A 23,754-nucleotide genomic window follows, 5' to 3' on the forward strand; every position below is an offset into this window, starting at 1 on the left:
TGGCTGGTGGCGGACTGGCTGGTGGCGGACTGGCTGGTGGCGGACTGGCTGGAGACGGACTGGCTGGTGGCGGACTGGCTGGTGGCGGACTGGCTGGAGGCGGACTGGCTGGTGGCGGACTGGCTGGTGGCGGACTGGCTGGTGGCGGACTGGCTGGAGGCGGACTGGCTGGAGGCGGACTGGCTGGTGGCGGACTGGCTGGAGACGGACTGGCTGGTGGCGGACTGGCTGGTGGCGGACTGGCTGGAGGCGGACTGGCTGGTGGCGGACTGGCTGGGGGCGGACTGGCTGGGGGCGGACTGGCTGGGGGCGGACTAGCTGGGGGCGGACTGCAAAGAGCTGTTGTGGAAGTATGCCATTAAAAAAGGATATCCAAAACTATAATTTGGTTATTTCTTATCACATCCTTTGTTAATAGTGTGTGTCGTTCAATTGTCTTGCAATGTTCCTTGACATTTACCATGTGTGGATATGTTTTTTCGGTGAATATGAAACATGGTGGACTCATACAATCCTTTTCACAACAACCGAGGCCAGAATTCACAGGTAATTTATTAGCTGGCAGCGTATCATCAGGTCTGTTAGGGGAGGCTCACTAATTACTCCCCTGGGCTCCAGCAATGTGACCGGAAGTTCAAATATTAGAAAAGCATGGAAAGGAGTTCCAACGTGAATAGATCAGGCCATTTCCATGTAAAAAGACCCATGAAAACCAACATATGAAGTTCATGGGAGTACATCGCATTTGGTGTGAAATGAAATCTAATCATATTTTGGACAAATTATCCAAGATAGAAAGGTTTAGAAAGGTACTATCTTGAGCAGAGGGAGCATTGATGGTAGAGCCAGGCAGGGAGGGAGAGGCATCTGACAGACAGGCCTTGGAGCTTGTCATCAGGCACCTTTTCGTCTTCGATGTTCACAGCTTCTCGTCCGTAGATCAGGCTAAGATCATCCACTACTGAAATGTAGCACCCACGTGTGGATGCCTCAGCGACTGTAAAAGCGTCAGTAAGACCACCACTCCTCAGCAGTAGACCTGAAAATCCCACTATGAGGTGAGCCTCTGCATCACCTCACGCCGCAGTCCACTTCCATCTAGGAACCGGAGCTGGAAGCCAAAAAGCCAATGCTGTTGATCGGGTCTTGCTGCTGCCTCATTCAATGTGCGCTAGCTAACTAGCTAGTGAAGCAAAATATAAACTGACTTGCTATAATCAGTCCTGCAATTTCGTGGGTCACCACCCGATATTACAGTTTCTCTCTCAACAAGTTATGACATTTATTTTTTTATAGAATTTTTTAAAATACAATATTTACAGAGCTCTCTGTCTAGGCTACCTCACTGCGACATGGCAACAACGGAACTAAGTATAGTTTTGTACAGTACAGTAGAGCACACTAGAGTAGAGTATAATGTACTATATTGTACGGTACTATACTGAACTCTACTGCACTGTTCTGTGCTGTGCTGTACTGTACTGTGCTCAACTGGGACGTCCACACTTGTGAAACATCGACGTCTATGATTGATCGAGACCGCTTGAGGCGGGGGAGCTCATTAGAATAATAACCTATGTTTAGAATAATGCCAAAACATGCAAAGGAGGTTATCTACCTTTGTGTATCTATTGAGGATACAACACAATGATTACATCACATATCCATAATTATGCATTTCTGTGTAGTATATAGATCAGGAACCCGTGATGTCATTCTGTTACCGTCATTCCGTTATCCGGTGTTAATCCATTTCACTTGCTGTAGTTGTAACGTCTGCTTCCAACTCACACTCAAACACATAGATCCCCTGAACGCAGCTCACTCTCCAGATCCCCATCACCTGAATTCTGATCACCATGTAACACACCTGTAAGTCATTTACACACACTATTTACTTCAGTTCTTTGCACTCCATCGTTGTGAGGTATTGTTTGTTTTGATACACATTTCTATTCGGAGCTCTGTTCCGTATTAGTCCTCCCGTGTATCGTAGTTTTTGGCCATCTTCACTAACGATGCCTTTTTGCCTATTCCCTGCCTGTACTTTTGCTTATCAGATTTCCTGTCATCAACCTCTTGCCTGATCTCCCTGACTACATTATTAGCCTTTTCCCTGCCTGTACCTTTTTGGAGTCCCTGTGTATGACCTGCTGCCTGCCCCTGGACCCAGCTACCTGCCTCCTCCTGTCGTCCTTTACCAATAAACACCTGCTGTGCCCTGCGCTTGAAACCAGCTCTCTGTCTCCCATCGTATTCATTACAGTAGTTTAATAAACCACTTTTTTTTTTCAAACTCAATGTGTCATATAGCTCACATTCCGATTGTTTCTGAAGATATCTTTGAATATTCATTCAGAGTAGATACGAGCTTTTGGAAAACGTGGTCACAAAAAAACGAAGGAGATTTTTATCGTCTTTATCGTCTTCTGAAAGTAGTCCGTCTGCATGGTTTCTTTATCTTTGCAATCAATTGTTTTTGTTTGGCATGCATTTTATGGTGAGAAATAGGAGTCACAGCTTCATTCTGTTACCATGGAATTTCCCATCATAGACCTGAGCAAGGGAGGGGGAGTTAGTCATCATGTAGACAAGGGAGGGGGAGTTAGTCAGCACGTAGAGAAAGGAGGGGGAGTTAGTCAGCACGTAGACAAAGGAGGGGGAGTTAGTCAGCACGTAGACAAGGGAGGGGGAGTTAGTCAGCACGTAGACAAGGGAGGGGGAGTTAGTCAGCACGTAGACAAGGGAGGGGGAGTTAGTCAGCACGTAGACAAGGGAGGGGGAGTTAGTCAGCACGTAGACAAGGGAGGGGGAGTTAGTCAGCACGTAGACAAAGGAGGGGGAGTTAGTCAGCACGTAGACAAAGGAGGGGGAGTTAGTCAGCACGTAGACAAGGGAGGGGGAGTTAGTCAGCACGTAGACAAGGGAGGGGGAGTTAGTCCGCACGTAGACAAGGGAGGGGGAGTTAGTCCGCACGTAGACAAGAGAGGGGGAGTTAGTCAGCACGTAGACAAGGGAGGGGGAGTTAGTCAGCACGTAGACAAGGGAGGGGGAGTTAGTCAGCACGTAGACAAGGGAGGGGGAGTTAGTCAGCACGTAGACAAGGGAGGGGGAGTTAGTCAGCACGTAGACAAGGGAGGGGGAGTTAGTCAGCACGTAGACAAAGGAGGGGGAGTTAGTCAGCACGTAGACAAAGGAGGGGGAGTTAGTCAGCACGTAGACAAGGGAGGGGGAGTTAGTCAGCACGTAGACAAGGGAGGGGGAGTTAGTCAGCACGTAGACAAAGGAGGGGGAGTTAGTCAGCACGTAGACAAGGGAGGGGGAGTTAGTCAGCACGTAGACAAGGGCGGGGGAGTTAGTCAGCACGTAGACAAGGGAGGGGGAGTTAGTCAGCACGTAGACAAGGGAGGGGGAGTTAGTCAGCACGTAGACAAAGGAGGGGGAGTTAGTCAGCACGTAGACAAGGGAGGGGGAGTTAGTCAGCACGTAGACAAGGGAGGGGGAGTTAGTCAGCACGTAGACAAGGGAGGGGGAGTTAGTCAGCACGTAGACAAGGGAGGGGGAGTTAGTCAGCACGTAGACAAGGGAGGGGGAGTTAGTCAGCACCTAGACAAGGGAGGGGGAGTTAGTCAGCACGTAGACAAGGGAGGGGGAGTTAGTCAGCACGTAGACAAGGGAGGGGGAGTTAGTCAGCACGTAGACAAGGGCGGGGGAGTTAGTCAGCATGTCGACAAGGGAGGGGGAGTTAGTCAGCATGTAGACAAGGGAGGGGGAGTTAGTCAGCGTGTAGATAAGGTGACTTCAGTGTTAAAGACAGAGCCTTTATAAGGCTTGCCTATTTTGTATTTTGCCTAATTCACCATTTCGAAATATTTACATGACCATGTGATCACAAAAAGATGCACACTGACTTTTCATCCTATGATAATCAAAAAACCTTATTTAAAAATGCCAGAAGACAAATTCCCAAATAATCAAAAACACTTTGCCCGTGATACAAAATGCCCTCGATGACTTAGCAAGGTTCTAGTGCAAATGGCTGAACTTTCACCTACAGCGTACTCATCTTCTCAGCTATGATATGGAAATGAACGTGTCCCAGAGAGAAGATAGTAGAAATCTAGACTACACCACATCAGACACACACCGAGATCCGTAATCCGGAAAGGAGCCTGAACTCCATGTCTGGTGCCCAAATGTGGACCACAGACAAAGCTCATCCATGATGTATAGTGGTGGGTGGCGTTGGAGGTAAATCACATGGCCCATATAGCTCTGGGGGGCCTCTGCCCAGGTGGTCTGCAGAGGAGCAGCCTATAACATGTCTCCCATGTGTCCCATCTCATCAGTACATTCTCACGTCCTGGCCTAAGGTTCTGGCCTGCTTGTATCTGGCATCCGTTCACAACCTGTCAGTTCTGCCCTAGATAGTGTAGAACACACATGCAGTTTGGGGGATGGAGAGGATAGGTGCCTCTTTGTTTTTTGTGTGATGACGTTGGCTGCTGCGGTGGGGGGGGGGGGGGGGGGGGGGGGGGGGGTTGAGTAAGATTACTCCATTGGCTCCACAACGCCCCCAGCCCAGCGACGCACGTCTCCATAAAAAGCAGCCTACTGTCTAGTGATCCGACTCCACTCGACTTCAGTCCCTGACCCAGCAGGGTTCCTCCTGGCCCCGGCCGGGATCCTCATCCTCTGTTCTGGATTCCCTTTCTCTCTGGAGCCCTTTCTCTCTGGATCCATTTCCCTCTCACCGTGACAGCGAGAGGACTGGCATTCTAACTATGACAGGGTCTGTAACAGAAGATCCTGAGATGTCTGTCTTCAGTCACTCCTTGGATTGACTATTTGTTTACATGTTGGAGTGATGCTGTGCTGGACTCTCCCTGAGGTGCCTGTATCTCAGTGTCACATTCCATTAGCGATACCAAATCTCGTAAAAGCATCATTATACAGATTTGATTTTGATTTGATTTATTAGGATCCCCATTAGCTGACGCCAATGGGAACAATTAGTCTTACTGGGGTCTGTTGCATCACGAAAAAGACATTACAGACAAAGACTTTACAATTTACACTTAAAAACTTTAACATGTAGTGTGTGTGTGTGTGTGTGGGGGCATCTACACATACAGAGACAAAGAGAGACTACTCAGCTGTAACTAAAGTACTCATGTCCTATTCAGCAAAAAATACAATTAAAGCATACTTATTTATGCCATGATGATGTCATGTTAAGAAAATAATATATCAATAGTTTAACTACAAGCAAAATATGCTTTTTTTGCTCTTACTAATATTATTTCCATATCATGTGTGCTTTGCATTTGACTTGTTGTGATGTGTTTTTGTTTTTTAACATGTCATTATTCTTTCCCTTATGCAGCAGAAATATACTTAGGCCAATGTTTAAAACACACAGTCATTAAAGACCAGTTAAAAACACACTCGTGGAAGGTTGGTTGGGTTACCCCCATTGAGATAGAGGACTTGTACACTGAGGAAAACATGCTCTTTCCATGACAGACCAGGGGCGTCAATCTCATTACACAGAGGGCCTAGTGTCTGGGGCTTTTAGTTTTTTCCTTTCAATTAAGACCTAGACAACCAGGTGAGAGGAGTTGCTAACTAATTAGTGACCTTAATTCATCAATCCACACTCAGTCCTCCGTAGAATTAGTTTGACACGTGACATAGACTAACCAGGTAAATCCAGATGTAAGCTATGATCCCTTATTGATGTTACTTGTTAAATCCACTTCAATCACTGTAGATGAAGGGGAGGAGACAGGTTAAAGAAGGATTTTTAAGCCTTGAAACAATTAAGACATGGATTGTGTATGTGTGCCATTCAGAGCGTGAATGGGCAAGTAAAAATATTTAAGTGCCTTTGAAAAGGGTATGGTAGTAGGTGCCAGGCGCACTGATTTGAGTGTGTAAAGAACTGCAACACTGCTGGGTTTTTCCACACTCGACAGTTATCCGTGTGAATCAAGAATGGTCCACCACCCAATGGACATCTAGCCAACTTGACACAACTGTGGGAAGCATTGGCGTCGACATGGGCCAGCATCCCTGTGGAACAATTGACACCTTCTAGAGTCCATGCCCCAACGAATGGAGTCTGCTCTGAAGGGAAAAAGGCTTGGAACTCAATATTAGGAAGGTGTTCATAATGGTTTGTACACTCAGTGTATCTGTGCCATTATGGCAATGTCCATATAACCCAACCCCCCCCCCCCCCCCCCCCCCCCCCCCCCCTCCAAGATATTTGTAACAGCAGCCTCGCTCTAGGCGTCCTGACTGCTGGCAGGCTGGAACACACACAACACTGCTGAAAACATTTGCATTGCCCAGCCAGTATCTGTGACTAATCATGTCAGTAGGGGAACATTGCTATTACACAGGCCTAGATATCCTCATTGTGGTGTGTGTAAGTGTGCGTGCAAGCTTGTGTCTGATGCAGGACAGATACACACACAGGGAAATAACTAAGTCAGGAGGGCAGAGCCTTCTGTAATCAAAGTCATTATGCAATCATCATGTCTCGTGATTGCAATGACAGCCGAACAAACAAGGCCTCACGGGAACTGAGTTTGTGTTATGACAAGGACTGGTAAAGGTTTGTCTAAAATGAAAGAGTAGATGTAAACCATACAGTATCAACCGGTTGGGGCTATTATGGTCAAACAATCAACCTCCCACTGAGTTAGTCACAACTCCAAGGTAGAACATGAAAGTTGCCAGGATAAAACTGTTCAGAGGTCATCATCACTAACTGAATATTTCTATCCTTGTTTGTTTTCTGTTTCAGGATCTCCAGTAAGTACCATTTTCACCATGCTCATGGGATTTTAGTAGATGTGAATGAGGATAAAGTATGTTTGGTCTGCACTAACCTGGTGGGCCGTGCTTCAGAAAAGGTAAGTGATTGAACAACTACAGTAGCACATGGGAGGCAACTGTAGGTAAATCGTCCGTTTTTGTTTAGCTTAAAAGTATAGTTCACCCAAATTGCAAAGTTACATTACACATTGGTTTTCTTACCCTGTAAGCAGTCTATGGACAAGGTATGTGTAATGAACATGAGGGGAGACAGAGAGCTGGTTTCAAGCGCAGGGCGCAGCAGGTGTTTATTGTAAAGGACCACAGGAGGAACCAGGTAGCTATGTCCAGGGGTAGGCAGAAGGTCCTACAATACGGGGTCCAAAAAGGCAACAGTACAGGCAGGGAAAAGGCTAGTAACGTCGTCCGGGTGATCAGGCAATAGGTAGATAACAGGAAATCCAATAAGCTAATGTACAGGCAGAAAGGCATCGTTAGTGAGACAGGCAAAAACTATAATTCACAGGAAAACCCAGCGCTCTGAAAGACATGTCACAAAACAAACAATACCTCACAGTGATGGGGTGCAAAGAACTGAACTAAATAGTGTGTGATAATGACATACAGGTGTGTGTACGGGTGATTAGAATTCAGGTGATTGGGATCTGGAGAGTGAGCTGCATTCAGGGGATCTATGTGTTTGAGAGTGTGAGCTGGAAAGTGGGCTGGAAAGTGAGCTGCATTCAGGGGATCTATGTGTTTGAGGGTGTGAGTTGGAAGCAGACGTTACAGTATGACAGCAGTCCAGGCATTGGTTTTATTTCCCTGGCAGTTTCCATATGCTAACATTTTAGTATTTGGGGCACAAATGTTATTCAATACAACCACTTGCATCCCAAAAAGTTTTTTACGCAATATGGCTGACGTTCTCATTTACAACTGCGACCTGACCAAGATAAAGCAAAGCAGCGCGACACAAACAACAACACAGAGTTACACATGGAATAAACAAACATACAGTCAATAACACAGTAGAAAAAAAGTCTATATACAGTGTGTGCAAATGGCGTAAGTAGGGCAATAAATCGGCCATAGTAGCGAATTAATTACAATTTAGCAAATTAACACTGCAGTGATACATGTGCAGGTGATGATGTGCAAGTAGAAAAACTGGTGTGCAAAAGAGCAAAAAAGTAAATAAAAACAATATGGGGGATGAGGCTATTTACAGATGGACTATGTACAGCTACAGCGATCGGTTAGCTGCTCAGATAGCTGATGTTGAAAGTTAGTGAGGGAGATATAAGTCTCCAACTGCAGCGATTTTTGCAATTCGTTAAAGTCATTGGCAGCAGAGAACTGGAAGGAAAGGCGGCTAAAGGAGGTGTTGGCTTTGGGGATGACCAGTGAGATATACCTGCTGGAGCGCGTGCTACGGGTGAGTGCTGTTATTGTGACCAGTGGGCTGAGATAAGGCGGAGCTTTACCTAGCAAAGAGCCAGTGGGTCTGGCGACGAATACGTAGCGAGGGCCAGCCGACGAGAGCATACAGGTAGCAGTGGTGGGTGGTATATGGGGCTTTGGTGACAAAACGGATGGCACTGTGATAGACTGCATCCAGACTGCTGAGTAGAGTGTTGGAGGCTATTTTGTAAATGACATTGCCAAAGTCGAGGATCGAGAGGATAGTCAGTTTTACAAGGGTATGTTAGGTGAGTGAAGGACGCGTTGTTGCGAAATAGGAAGCCGATTCTAGATTTAATTTTGGATTGGAGATGTTTAATATGAGTCTGGAAGGAGAGATTACAATTTAACCAGACACCTAGGTATTGTTGTTGTCCACATATTCTAAGTCAGAACCGTCCAGAGTAGTGATGCTAGTCCGGCCGGCGGGTGCGGGCAGCGAATAGTTGAAAAGCATGCATTTAGTTTTACTAGCGTTTAAGAGCAGTTGGAGGCTACGGAAGGAGTGTTGTATGGCATTGAAGCTCGTTTGGAGGTTTGTTAACACAGTGTCCAAAGATGGGCCAGATGTATACAGAATGGTGTCGTCTGCGTAGAGGTGGATCAGGGAATCACACGCAGCATGCTTTGGTTTAGTTTCCCTGATTTAATGATATTTAGATGCTACTATTTAATTGTGACGCTATGCTAGCGATGCTAATCAGTGTGGGGGGGGTGGGGGGTGCTCCCGGATCCGGGGTAGAGGCTCGTTAGAGGTTAAGTCTACACCCGTTGTTTACGAAGCATGTCACAAATAAGATTTGATATGACCTAGAATATGATCTTCCCTAACCTAGAGTCCTAGACCAGGGCTCTCCAACCCTGTTCCTGGAGAGCTACCGTCCTGTAGGTTTTCGCTCCAACATCAGTTGTAACTAACCTGATTCAGTTTATCAACCAGGCGGAGTATTATTAGAATCATTTAAAAGTTTAACCTCTAACGAGCCTCAACCCCGGATCCGGGAGCAACCCCCCCCCCCCCCCCCCCCCCACACACACTGATTAGCATCGCTAGCATAGCGTCACAATTAAATAGTAGAAATATCATTAAATCACAAGTCCAAGACACCTAATGAAAGATACAGATCCTGTGAATAAAGCCACCATTTCAGATTTTTAAAATGTTTTACAGGGAAGACACAATATGTAAATCTATTAGCTAAACACGTTAGCAAAAATCACCATTTTTCTTGTCCACCATTTTCTCTCAACACCAGTAGCTATCACCAATTCGGCTGAACTAAGATATTGATAGCCACTAACCAAGAAAAAACCTCATCAGATGACAGTCTGATAACACATTTATGGTATAGGATAGGTTTTGTTAGAAAAATTTGCATATTTCAGGTATAAATCATAGTTTGCCATTGCAGCCAGCATCACAAATCTCACCAAAGCTCCTAGAATTACTACATAGAGCATTGTGTATTACCAATTTACTCATCATAAAACATTTCTTAAAAATACACAGCACATAGCAATGGAAAGACACAGATCTTGTAAATTCAGACAACATTTCAGATTTTCTAAGTGTTTTACGGCGAAAACACAATAAATCGTTATATTAGCATACCACATATGCAAACGTTACCCGACCATTGATTCAAGCCAAAGAGAGCGATATCGTTATCATCGCCAAAATATATTAATTTTTCCACTAACCTTCTCAGAATTCTTCAGATGACACTCCTGTAACATCATATTACAACATGCATATAGAGTTTGTTCGAAAATGTGCATATTTAGCCACCAAAATCATGGTTAGACAATGACAAAAGTAGCTCAGCTGGTCAGAAAATGTCCTGCACCATATTAGACAGTGATCTAGTCTTATACATAAATACTCAAACTTGACTAAAAAATACAGGGTGGACAGCGATTGATAGACAATTTAATTCTTAATACAATCGCGGAATTACATTTTTTAAATTATCCTTACTTTTCAATACAGGTTGCGCCAAGTGAAGCTATAGCAAACAAGATGGCGGCATAAACGTTTAACATTTATCGACAGAAACACGATTTATCATCATAAATTGTTCTTACTATGAGCTGTTCTCCCATCAGAATCTTGGACAATGAATCCTTTCTTGGGTCTAATCTTCTTTTGGTTGAAAGATGTCCACTTGTCCGTCGAAATGCCCACTAACGTACGACCGGGACCCCGAAACGTGCCCGGAGCTTCAAAGTCTATTACAAAGCAATGCCTCAAAATCGCACTAAACGGATATAAATTGCTATAAAACGGTTTAAATGAACTACATTATGATGTTTCTAACACCTATAACGGGTAAAAACATGACCGGAGAAATATTACTGGCTAAACTAACGCTTGGAAGGAGGCGAGCCCAATGTCCTTCACGCGCAAGGCGCAGGCAGCAAAGGGAAGCTACTTCCGCTATTTGGTGTCTTATAGAGAAACTGATTGCGCAATCGACACCATTCAAAGCGTCATCACGCACTGACATCCAGGGGAAGACGTAAGCAGTGTCTGTTTCTCCATAGCATTTACAGTGAGCTTTAAACTGACTCCAGATCAGTGGCCAAAATGTTTGAAATCTGACTCCCTATCATGAAAAGTGCTGTAGATTGAGTTCTGTTTCACTCAGAGACAAAATTCCAACGGCTATAGAAACTAGAGAGTGTTTTCTATCCAATAATAGTAATAATATGCATATTGTACGAGCAAGAATTGAGTAGGAAGCCGTTTAATCTGTAATGCAAATTATGCTAATGAGAAAACAGCACCCCCTATAGTCACAAGATTAACTTCTTGTTAATCCAACCGCGTTGTCAGATTTCAAAAAGGCTTTACGCTGAAAGCATACCATGTTATTTTCTGAGGACAGCGCCCCACCCCAAAATACTTTTTTAACCAGCACAGGTGTCACAAAATCACAAATAGGGATTAAATAAATCACCTTTGAAGAGCTTCCTCTGTTTGCAATCCCAAGGGGCCCAGCTACACAATGAATGGTCACTTTGTTCGATAAAGTCCTTCTTTATATCCAAAAGTATGTTTAGTTGGCGCCAATGATCTCAGTAATCCACTCTTTTAACATGCATACAAACAAATCCAAAAAGTTACCAGTAAAGTTCATCCAAACAAATCAAACCATGTTTATAATTAATCCTGAGGTACTCTAATATCTAAATAAACTATAATATTTAAGACGGAGAGTAGTATGTTCAATGGGGAAGATAAATAACGAAGAGCGCACACCTCATTCACGCGCCAACAAGACCACTTTTCTAAAGAGAGACACCTTGTAGTTCTTCCAACTACTTGTTCATTTTTCAAAAAGCAAGCCTTAAACCCTTTCTAAAGACTGGTGAGCTCTAGTGGAATCCATAGGAACTGCAATCTGGGTCCTATCTATTTGTATTTCCAATAAGCAAGCACTTAAATGGCCTGTGAATTAAAAACAAAAATATTTTCCTCGCGTTTTCGCCTGCCATATCAATTATGTCATACTCACAGACATTATTTTAACAGAGTGTTTTCTATCCAATGCTACCAAGTATATGCATATCCTAGCTTCTGGGCCTGAGTAACAGGCAGTTTAATTTGGGCATGTCAGTCCGAAATTCTGAACAAAAACCAGTCTCCAAAACAGGCTGAGCTAAGAGAGTGTCATAAAGAGAGTGTCATAAGAGAGCGTCATAAACTTGATACATCAGGAAAAGCTCTCTTTTGCAGTTCAAACAAGTCTACTGACTTCATCTCAACAAGTGTCTAACACTTTCACAACTATGCACCTAATACACACAAATCTAAAGTAAAGGAATGGGATTAAGAATATATAAACATTTGGACGAGCAATGTCAGAGCGGCATAGACTAAGATAAATTAGAATAGAATAGAGTATATACATATAAGATGAGTAATGCAAAATATGTAAACATTATTAAAGTGACTAAAAATCCAATCAAATGTTATTGGTCGCATACACGTGTTTAGCCGATGTTATTGCAGATGTAGCGAAATGCTTGTCCTTCTAGTTCCGACAGTGCACCAATATCTAACAAGTATTATCTAACAATTTCACAACAAATACCTAATACACACAAATCTAAGTAAAGGAATGAAATTAAGAATACAGTTGAAGTCGGAAGTTTACATACACTTAGGTTGGAGTCATTAAAACTCGTTTTTCAACCACTCCACAAATTTCTTGTTAACAAACTATAGTTTTGGCAAGTCGGTTAGAACATCTACTTTGTGCATGACACAAGTAATTTTTCCAACAATTGTTTACAGACAGATTATTTCCCTTAGATTTCACTGTATCACAATTCTAGTGGGTCAGAAGTTTACATACACTAAGTTGACTGTGCCTTTAAGCAGCTTGGAAAATTCCAGCAAATTATGTCATGGCTTTAGAAGCTTTTGATATGCTAATTGACATCATTTGAGTCAATTGGAGGTGTACCTGTGAATGTATTTCAAGGCCTACCTTCAAACCCAGTTTGTAGACCTCCACAAGTCTGGTTCATCCTTGGGAGCAATTTCCAAACGCCTGAAGTACCACGTTCATCTGTACAAAGAATAGTACTCAAGTATAAACACCATGGGACCACGCAGCTGTCATACCGCTCAGGTAGGAGATGCGTTCTGTCTCCTAGAGATGAACGTACTTTGGTACGAAATGTGCAAATCAATCCCAGAACAACAGCAAAGGACCTTGTAAAGATGCTGGAGGAAACAGGTACAAAAGTATGTGTATCCACAGTAAAACGAGTCCTATATCAACATAACCTGAAAGGCCGCTCAGCAAGGAAGAAGCCACTGCCCCAAAACCGCCAGAAAAAGCCAGACTACGGTTTGCACATGCACATGGGGACAAAGATCACAATTTCTGGAGAAATGTCCTCTGGTCTGATGAAACAAAAATAGAACTGTTTGGCCATAATGACCATCGTTATGTTTGGAGGAAAAGGAGGGACGCTTGCAAGCTGAAGAACACCATCCCAACGGTGAAGCAGGGGGGTGGCAGCATCATGTTGTGGGGGTGCTTTGCTGCAGGAGGGACTGGTGCACTTCACAAAATATATGGCATCATGAGGGAGGAAAATTATGTGGATATATGGAAGCAACATCTCAAGACATCAGTCAGGAAGTTCAAGCTTGGTCGCAAATGGGTTTCCAAATGGACAATGACCCCAAGCATACTTCCAAAGTTGTGGCAAAATGGCTTAAGGACAACAGTCAAGGTATTGGAGTGGCCATCACAAAGCCCTGACCTCAATCCTATAGAAAATTTGTGGGCAGAACTGAAAAAGCATGTGCAAGCAAGGAGGCCTAGAAACCTGACTCAGTTACACCAGCTCTGTCAGGAGGAAGAGGCCAAAATTCACCTAGCTTATTATGGGATGCTTGTTGAAGGCTACCCGAAACGTTTGAGCCAAGTTAAACAATTTAAAGGCAATGCTACCAAATACTAATTGAGTGTATGTAAACTTCTGACCCACTGGGAATGTGATGAAAGAAATAAAAGCTGAAATAAATCATTCTCTCTACTATTATTCTGACATTTCACATTCTTAAAATAAAGTGGTGATCCTAACTGACCTAAGGCAGGGAATGTCAGAACGGCATAGACTAAGATACAGTGGATAGTATAGAATACAGTATATACTGTCGTGGAATTATTGTAATCAAAAGGAGAGACTTTTCAGAATGATTTGCAATGAACATTTTGCTATAACCAATTTTACCATAATCATACATTTCTAAGGTGTCCAAATTTGGGAAGCCCTGCAGGGATCAGTCCCACCAAGATACAATGACCGACCACACCCTAAAAAAGTGGCCAAAATACAATGTCTAGACGTCATACAGAAACACCGGTACACAACCTGTTCTTCAAACAGAATTTCTCATAATCTTCAGCCTACATTCCTAGGGTTCATAATAAGAAATCTATTTATCTTTTCCAAACCTACTCCACGTCCCTCAGGAATACTTTCAGACAATGAACACTCTTTTCCCCACTTCCTTCCTAGGTAAATAAGAGACTATCCTCTCTTTTCCAACCTAGGATAAGGGTAACATGTCTTTCAAAAAATATATATCATTAGCTACGTGGCATTTATTTTCTTGGCCACTCAACACTTTCGCCTAAACTGCCCACTCTGACATCAACAAATGCTCAATTAATGTCTAACATTTTTACTCAAGCCACATTTCTTCAGCCTCCTTAGGTTGAAGAGGGAATGTTGCGCCTTCTTCACCACGCTGTCTGTGTGGGTGGACCATTTCAGTTTGTCAGTGATGTGTACACCGAGAAACTTGAAGCTTTTCACCTTTTCCACTGCAATCCCGTTGATGTGGATAAGGGGGTGCTCCATCTCCTGTTTCCTGAAGTCCACGATAATCTCCTTTTATTTTGTTAAACGTTGAGTGAGAGTTTCTTTTCCTGGCACCACATTCCCAGGTGCCTCATCTCCTCCCTGTAGGCTGTCTCATCATTGTTGGTAATTAGTTATACTACTGTTGTGTCATCTGCGAACTTGAGTTGGAGGGGGATGAGCATGCACCCTTGTGGGCCCCAGTGTTGACCATTACCACCTGGAGGCGGCCCTTCAGGAAGTCCAGGACCCAGTTGCACAGGGCAGGGTTCAGACCCAGGGCCTTGAGCTTAATGATGAGCTTGGAGGGTACTTGGTTTTGACTGCTGAGCTATAGTCAATGAACAGCATTAATACTTAGCTATTCCTCTTGTCCAGATGGGATAGGGCAGTGTGCAGTGCGATGGCGATTGCATCGTCTATGGATCCATTGGGGCGGTAAATAAATTGAAGTGGGTCTAGGGTGTGAGGTAAGGTAGAGGAGATATGATCCTTGACTAGTCTTTCAAAGCACTTCATGATGGGCGATAGTCATTTAGTTCAGTTACCTTAGCTTCTTGGGTACAGGAACAATTGTGGCCATCTTGAAGCATGCGGGGACAGCAGACTGGGATAGGGAGAGATTGAAATGTCCGTAATCACTCCAGCCAGCTGTTCTGTGCATGCTCTGTGGACGCGGCTAAGGATGCCGGCAGCCCTGCGAGGGTTAACACTCTTAAATGACTTACTCACGTCAGCCACGTAGAAGGAGGGCCCACAGTCTGTGTTATCCTCAAAGCAGACAAAGAAGGTGTTTAGCTTGTCCAGAAGCAAGATATCTGTGTCCGCGACATGGCTTGTTTTCCTTTTGTAGTCCGTGATTGTCTGTAGACCCTGACACATATGTCTCGTGTCTGAGCCGTTGAATTGCGACTCTCTTTGTTTCTATACTGACGTTTTGCAGAATAACTACACTGTTTGTATTCAGCCATATTCCCAGTCACCTTTCCATGGTTAAATGCAGTGGTTCGCGCTTTCAGCTTTGCGCGAATGCTGCCATCTATCCATGGTTTCTGGTTAGGGTAGGTTTTAATAGTAGGTACAACATCTCCTATACACTTCCTGATAAACTTATTCCAGTCCAGTTGATCAAAGCAATCTTGAAGTGTGGATTCCGATTGTTCAGACCAGCATTGAATAGTCCTTAGCCCGAGTTCTTCCTGTTTGAGTTTCTGCCTATAGGAATGGAGGAGCAAAATGGAGTTGTGATCAGATTTGCCGAAGGGAGGGCAGTGTTTGAGTGTTTTTTCAAATTTCAAATTTTTCAAAGCAGCCCACATGCTTACTTAAGATCAACAGGGAAATGCACAAACCTGTGAAGTTCTTCCAATAATAAGAGGGATGTGAGTCCAAACTCTGTGTTCATGACCGAACCACACGTTGGCCCAGTTGGACTCACATGTTCCCCTACAGTATTCACAGAATAGTTGATGTACCTCTTTTGCTTAGAATCCTTGCATCTTCATCCTTCTTTTTCACGCCACTGGCGGTGGAATATTATAATAGTTCATTGAATTGACTTCAAGAGCATTTCAGCACCTGAACAGCGACCTACATAATGGCTTTGTGATACAGTGAATGTGGACTCTAGACTGACTGGATTTTTACCCATGTTTGTCCATAGCCTGCTTAATCGTTGGCCAGCAGTGTGCCCAATTGATCTGATATTTTTGCTACCAAAATGTGCATACGGACTCAGGAGAGGTGTACATAACCGTGTTTTTCTTTAACATTTTTCTGTATTCTAGGGCCCACTTGGAATGGATGGGAAGCCTGTAAGTACCCATTTTCATCATCTTAATGTTTTGATATGGCGTTGATATTTAGCTCACAGTGCACTTTATACAGTACAGCTCTATTCAATGATGAGTTCATTCAATTACCATAAACATGTAATGTGTTGTACTCTTGCCATGAATGACTTGTGATGTAATCATTCTGTGATTTAAACCTTGTCTTCCCATATACAGGGTGCTCCTGGTCCCATGGGAAGCCAGGTATGTACGATAATCATCTTATCTGTTAAACTCCCAGTTTTTGATGACCAAACACCAACGTGTCTAGTTATAAGCTGATGTGATGTAGCAGAGCTGAACATCTGCCAAAAAAAGATACCATACCGGGCCTCCCGAGTGGCGCAGTGGTCTAAGGAACAATTACACAAAAACAATACACTGTAATACATGCAATTTGGAAAATACAACATTTTTACATTGACATTTTAGTAATTTAGCAGACACTCTTATTCAGAGTGACTTGTAGTAGTGAGTACATATATTTCAGTACTGGTGCCCTGTTGGAATCGAACCTGTAAGTTTCATGCTCTACCAACTGAGCCACACGGGACTAACACTACAAAGTTAATAGTTAATGCACACATATTCACTGTCCCTGCGTCCTATTGTCTGACCATGAATAGGGCCTACATCTGTCCTACAGTATGTCCCACTGTTCAGCAGCCTAATGGCTGCATGAATGAAAGGAATGGAAAGAAATGAACTCTCTCCTCTATTCTCCACCGGTCAGCTCATTATCAGCACCCTCTGGTTAACGGAGACCTTTTTAACTTGGATTCACCTTGGCGAAGCTGTGCTCCTAGTCTGGAAAGGCCTATCCATTCATCAGTGTGCTATGTGAGCCTCTGAAGGCAGGCAGCCCTGAAGGCAGCCCTGAAGGCAGCCCTGAAGGCAGCCCTGAAGGCAGCCCTGAAGGCAGCCCTGAAGGCAGCCCTGAAGGCAGCCCTGAAGGCAGCCCTGAAGGCAGCCCTGAAGGCAGCCCTGAAGGCAGCCCTGAAGGCAGCCCTGAAGGCAGCCCTGAAGGCAGCCCTGAAGGCAGCCCTGAAGGCAGCCCTGTGTCTATATCCAAGGGACCACAGCAGGCTGGTCTGCAACATGGGAGGAGAGGTGGAAACAATGTCACACACAAGAATAAATGGGGTGTGTCTTGACTGAAGTGAGCCTCTATAAAAAGTACCCCTTATAAGATTATCTGATTTATTACCTTGTTCTGAAGGCACTTATACACGATCTTTAACACTTTCCCTGCACCTCATTAAGAATTTGCAATTACTTTTGATGGACTAAATGTATCCCAGAAATGCACCGTAATCTTAAGACTTATAGTGCATTTGGAAAGTATTCAGACCCCTTGACTTTTTCCACATTTTGTTAAGTTACGGCCTTATTCTAAAATGAATTACATTTTTTCCCCTCATCAATCTACACACAACAGGCCATAATGACAAAGCAAAAACAGGTTTTTAGAAATGTTGGCAAATGTATCAAATTTACATAAGTATTCAGACCCTTTACTCAGTACTTTGTTGAAGCACCTTTGGCAGCGATTACAGCCTCGAGTCTTCTTGGGTATGACGCTACAAGCTTGGCACACCTGTATTTGGGGAGCTTCTCCCATTCTTCTTTGCAGATCCTCTCAAGCTCTGTCAAGTTGGGTGGGTGCCGCTGCACAGCTATTTTCAGGTTTCTCCAGAGATCAAGGACAGCAGAGACTTGTCCCGAAGCCACTCCTGGGGTATTGTGCTTGGATCGATGAGGAAAAACATTCATTTAATCAATTCTGGAATAAGGCTGTAACGTAACAAAATGTGGAAAAAGGAATGGGGTCTGAATACTTTCCGAATGCACTGTATATGGCATGCATCCCCAGATGTCATTATTAAATGATGTGTACTATATGCAGAGCAAAAAAAGGTTGCAAGACTTGTGTAAAGATATGCTGTACACATTGCGTGTGGAGAGTGGGTGGGTGTTGAGGCTCCTGTTATCTGACGGTACAGTGAAAAGCAGCAGCGTAACCTTACAACACCAGTTACAGCACTCTGACACTGACGTCTATTTACTCCACCTGTGTGATGATTCAGAAATCGCCTGTGTCCATCCATTCACAGAGCTCATATTAGCAGATACCCTTCATCTCAATTTAAACACACTCTGAGAAGGCCTCGTGCGGATACCTCATCCCAGAATCAATTGCAATCATGAGATTCTGTAGAGCGTAACGCTTTGAGGCCTAAGCTCATATGTCCTCCACCCGTTGTAGGAGAGGGAGAGTTAATCAGTGAACAAAGCTGTGTCCCTCAAACCACCACACAACCCTGAACCCTTCATGCGGTAGAAGGCATGGCTTTCATTTGGGTCTTTAAAGGGAAAGTTGAAATATCTTGGAAGGAATGAGTTTTGTCAGCGATCATCACTGTCCATTATTTCCTTTTTCTCTTCTATTGTCAGGGACTGCTTGGGCCAAAAGGAGACAAGGTATGACAAAATACACCTTTTCTATAGTACAATTAGTCCTATAGAAATGCAACTTTTTTACATGAATTTAGTAGTCTCCATACTCTTGTCCTCTCTACCGAGTTCAAGGGAAGTAGCACTGCCTCCCAGCCATGTTCAAATATCAAGAAGCAATTGGTTCACCATCAGTCACTCTTTGCTAATAAGGTATTTTACATTGGGTTGTTGGGACAGATGCATTCCTGTCATTCTGAACCCTCTTATTCTGCCTCAAAGATGATTATGGCCTGGTTTCTATTGGAGTTCATTGTTTCCCAGTCTGCACTCCAAACTCTTATTCGTGGATACGTACTTTGTAGTTCACAATATCTAACATATGAAGGCACTTGCATGCCCTTCTAACACTTTAAGGTGTATGTGAATTCGTAGGAGGGTGTCAATACTGATGAGCGTACAGTCTACCATGGTCGTTGTGTCTGTGTAGAGATTTGAGAAAGCAGAGGGAAGACATCAATTACACCAGGAAGAATGTGGTTTTAGCCTCTAAACCCGATGCAATTCATATTGACCACAGCTCTAACACAAACAAGACTGCCAGAATTTCTCCATGGATGGTTGATATTCATATGAAGGCAATCAGCCACAAGACAACTAGGCCGCTATTGTTTGAGGATTGAAACCAGACAGAATGACTATTGTCTTTGTATGCTCTAGTCAGTTATGGTTGAGTGGCTTTACACATGCTAGAACTGTGCCAAGACAGGATTTTTGTGCTTACTAACAGATGGATCAATAACCTCAATTCCATCCCTTCACCCCCTCTGTTGTCTCTCACCCTACTTACGCTCGTCTTTCATTATCCCCCTCTTACCCAACCTCTCCTCTTTCCTTCATCCTAATGCTCCTTTCCAACACTGTCCAAACCTCACATCAGGGACTCCCTGCACTCATGGGCTCTGCAGGTGTGCTCACTAATCAGATTCTCACAGTCAAGGTTTGTCCTACCCCCCTTCCCCAACCCTATATCTCTCTCTCTCTCTCGACCGGGTCCTCTGAGTCTCCATCCAGCCTTGCCACTCCCTTCCTTTTTTCTCCTTCTCCCTCTCTAGTAGAATATGTTTCCCATGCCAATAAAGCGAATTGAATTGAATTGAAATTGAATAGTCATTTCTGACATCCTCACAACTCTGTTTAACCTCTCTCTTACATTCTTTCTTTCTTTTTTGTTTTTATTTCACTCTGTGTCTCTGGTGGCTTCCCTCTCTCCCTTTCTCTCTGCAGTCAGAAACGCCTCCTGAAGATAGAGCTAGTCTCGGGCGCGTCTCAGCCCTCTTTCTCTTCTCTCCCTTCAAGCTGGCTTCTCACACTCTCTTCTTCTATCACTTTCCCTCACTCTTTTACATCTCTGTCACGATCGACATAATAACTGGACCAAAGCGCAGCGTGATCTGGGTTCCACATCTTTATTGCTATGTGAACCTCAAAGCAAAACAAAACAATAAACGAACAAAACGTGACGCTACAAATATGCTCACAGGCAACTATACATAGTCAAGATCCCACAAAGCACAATGGGGCAATGGCTGCCTAAATATGACCCCCAATCAGAGACAACGATAAACAGCTGCCTCTGATTGGGAACCATACCAGGCCAACATAAATCATTAATCACCTAGATAACCCACCCTAGTCACTGTCACGCCCCAACCGACATAGGGAATAAACAGCTCTCTATCGTCAGGGCGTGACAATCTCACACATGTGCATATGTTATTGGCCTCAAGCATTTTTATGTTTGCCACTCTGCCACTTCCATATGTCTGCTTCAAATTCGAGAGAAAATGAGTGGGGAAGTAAATGATGTCTCTTTGGAAAGTGAGTTTGAATAAATGACAGTGTTCGTGGATGATAATTGGTGGAAAGAATGCCAGTCAGAACTATGGTAATTGGAGAACAAGAATAGCTTGTAAAATTGCTGTTAATATGATTGTGTTAAACATCTTGTTTTGAATAAAATTTAATCAAGCATTCAACAGTCTTATAGTGTGAATATTATGCATAGCAGCAGTTTAAGCCTCGCTGTAAGACTTTGACATTGGCAAGGATAGTTGGCGACAAATGCCAGACACTTTGTAAAAAGAGGCTACTGTCAGAAAAGTTTTGAATTAGTACATTGATCAAAGTTAAGATATTGAAAGTGGTTCAAGAACTTGTCTGGGGTGTGACAATACAATTATTCAGAAACTTTTTTTGATTGATAATACTGTGGGAATTGGGATTATTACCTCATCTCATACTTCTCCTTCCATGCCTATACAGGGTGATCAGGGTCAGGCTGGCCCTCCCGGCCCCCCGGGGCCCCCTGGCTCACCAGGTCTCAGAGGACCATCGGGGAACACAGGGAAGGATGGGCCCAGAGGTCACTTTGGGGAGCAGGTAAGACAGCCCCTCTCTCCTCCTCTCATCCATGTCACTACAGTCATCAGTCAGAAGAGGACTGGCCACCCCTTGGAGCCTGGTTCCTCTCTAGGTTTCTTCCTAGTTTCCTGCCTTCTAAGGGAGTTTTCCAGCCACTAAGCTTCTGCCTTTGCATTGCTTGCTCTTAGTTTTTTTGGGCTGAGTATCTGTAAAGCACATTGTAACAAAAACGGATGTCAAAAGGGCTTAAAAAAATCACTTTGATTGATTTATCTCACTCCCCTCTGAAAAACCCCCAGCATAAACTAGGATGGTCTGGAGACCAGACTTTGTTGTGTTTTCGCTGGAGACCAGCCTCCAGCCTACATCCTTATTTATGAACCTTGGGCCCATGGAATAGGGGTATCCACCTACTCTGTGACATGCACAGATTACAATTCTAATCATTTTAGCTCATATAAGGGAACTTTAACGGTGGGAAATCGCCTCACTATACAGCCCATTGTGCATTGACATTCATATTGCATTGTACAGCCTTACCTATGGATCTTGGCCCATGAATATTAGCTACGGTGCTAATCTTTGTGTAAACTCTTTCAGAATTGTAATCTGTGGGGTTCCCTAAGTAGGCTGATACCTATGGATCTTGGGTCCGCGAAATGGGGTAAGGCTGTACATTGCAAAATGAATGTTCTGTACAACGTAGGTTGACTGGTGAGCTTAATGTGGCTCATTTCACACCGGTTTCAGGGTCCCCCAATAAGTGCTACGACGCTAATCCTTTCGCTAGATCTAAACAGTTGTGTTCTGTGGATGTCACTGAGTAGGCTGATACCTATGGATCTTGGGTCCGCGAAATGGGGTAAGGCTGTACATTGCAATATGAAGATCAATAATAGTGAGGTGATTTCCCACAGTTAAAGTTATGAGCCTCGACTGATATTTGTGTAAACTCTTTAGAATTGTAATCTGTGGGTGTCACCGAGTAGGCTGATACCCCAATTCATGGACCCAGGTTCCATAGGTAAGGCTGTAAAGTGCATATAATCAAATCCAATTGGATTTGTCACGTGCGCCGAATACAACAGGTGTATACCTTACTTACAAGCCTTTAACCAACAACGCAGTTTTAAGAAAAAATAAGTGTTAAGTAAAAAAATAGATACAGTGGGGCAAAAAAGTATTTAGTCAGCCACCAATTGTGCAAGTTCTCCCACTTAACAAGATGAGAGAGGCCTGTAATTTTCATCATAGGTACACTTCAACTATGACAGACAAAATGAGGAAAAAAAATCCAGAAAATCACATTGTAGGATTTTTAATGAATTTATTTGCAAATTATGATCAAATTAAATTTGATTATATTCCATGTTAAATCCTATAATGGGGAGACTTAGCATTTTCTATCTTGGACAAAAATAGCTAACAAATACCCCTTAAAAGTCACCCGACCCATGAAATAGTTAGCGAAACATGTTACTTTAATTATTAATTATGAGAAAAGAGAAAATTGACTGGTTTCAGAAAAAGTTCTGTGAATAGAATGAGGAAGTGAGGTCATGATCACAAGTGTGAAGGCCACCAACCAACAGATCTGCTGGTTCCACCTAGTGGTACCAAAACCTTTCAGGGAATATTAATGCATAAACCTGGAGGACTCCATTAATAAAATCAAAGTAATAAAAGTTATGGCTCACATAAAACCATTTCTTTAAAATCTAAAACACATCAAATCAAGATAAAACTGTGACCATACATTATGTGTGCGGGGGGAGGGGGCTGCGGGAGTGGGTGCTACGCCAGTGACCGAGAGGTTGTGAGTTCAAATCCCAAGTGAGGTGGACTCCCAAAAAAATCCGAATTGTTATGTTATGCTATGCAAAGATAAATAATATACAGTACCAGTCAAAAGTTTGGACACACCTACTCATTGAAGGGTTTTTCTTGATTTTCACTATTTTCTACATTGTAGAATAATAGTGACGACATCAAAACTATGAAATAACAAATATGGAATCATGTAGTAACCAAAAAAGTGTTTAACAAATCAAAATATGTTTTAGATTTTAGATTCTTCAAAGTAGCCACCCTTTGCCTTGATGACAGCTTTGCATACCCTTGGTATTCTCTCAACCAGCTTCATGAGGAATGCTTTTTTAACCGTCTTGAAGCAGTTCCCACATAAGCTTAGCACTTGTTGGCTGCTTTTCCTTCCCTCTCCGGTACAATTGGGATGAGGTCGGGAGATTGTGGAGGCCAGGTCATCTGATGCAGCACTCCAACACTCTTCTTCTTGGTCAAATAGCCCTTATACAGCCTGGAGGTGTTGGGTCATTGTCCTGTTGAAAACAAATGACAGGCCCAC

General features: G+C 43.4%; 1 protein-coding gene across 2 annotated transcripts in view; it reads left to right on the plus strand.

Annotated features, from left to right (window-relative positions):
* The first annotated feature begins 15,347 nt into the window (after positions 1-15,347).
* Positions 15,348-23,754, plus strand: part of LOC129868685 (collagen alpha-1(XXIII) chain-like) — a 28,051-nt gene continuing 19,644 nt past the window's right edge. Inside the window, exons 1-4 of one of the 2 annotated variants that reach the window (XM_055942863.1) lie at positions 15,349-16,493; positions 16,689-16,715; positions 18,966-18,992; positions 21,291-21,407. In XM_055942863.1, the coding sequence (XP_055798838.1) occupies positions 16,479-16,493; positions 16,689-16,715; positions 18,966-18,992; positions 21,291-21,407 (186 nt within the window). In that variant the 5' untranslated portion in view covers positions 15,349-16,478. Of the gene's footprint in view, positions 16,494-16,688; positions 16,716-18,965; positions 18,993-21,290; positions 21,408-23,754 lie in introns of both variants that reach the window. The other variant, XM_055942865.1, reaches the window with a different exon arrangement.

Source organism: Salvelinus fontinalis, chromosome 13, assembly GCF_029448725.1.
Source record: "Salvelinus fontinalis isolate EN_2023a chromosome 13, ASM2944872v1, whole genome shotgun sequence".
Classification (NCBI taxonomy): domain Eukaryota; kingdom Metazoa; phylum Chordata; class Actinopteri; order Salmoniformes; family Salmonidae; genus Salvelinus; species Salvelinus fontinalis.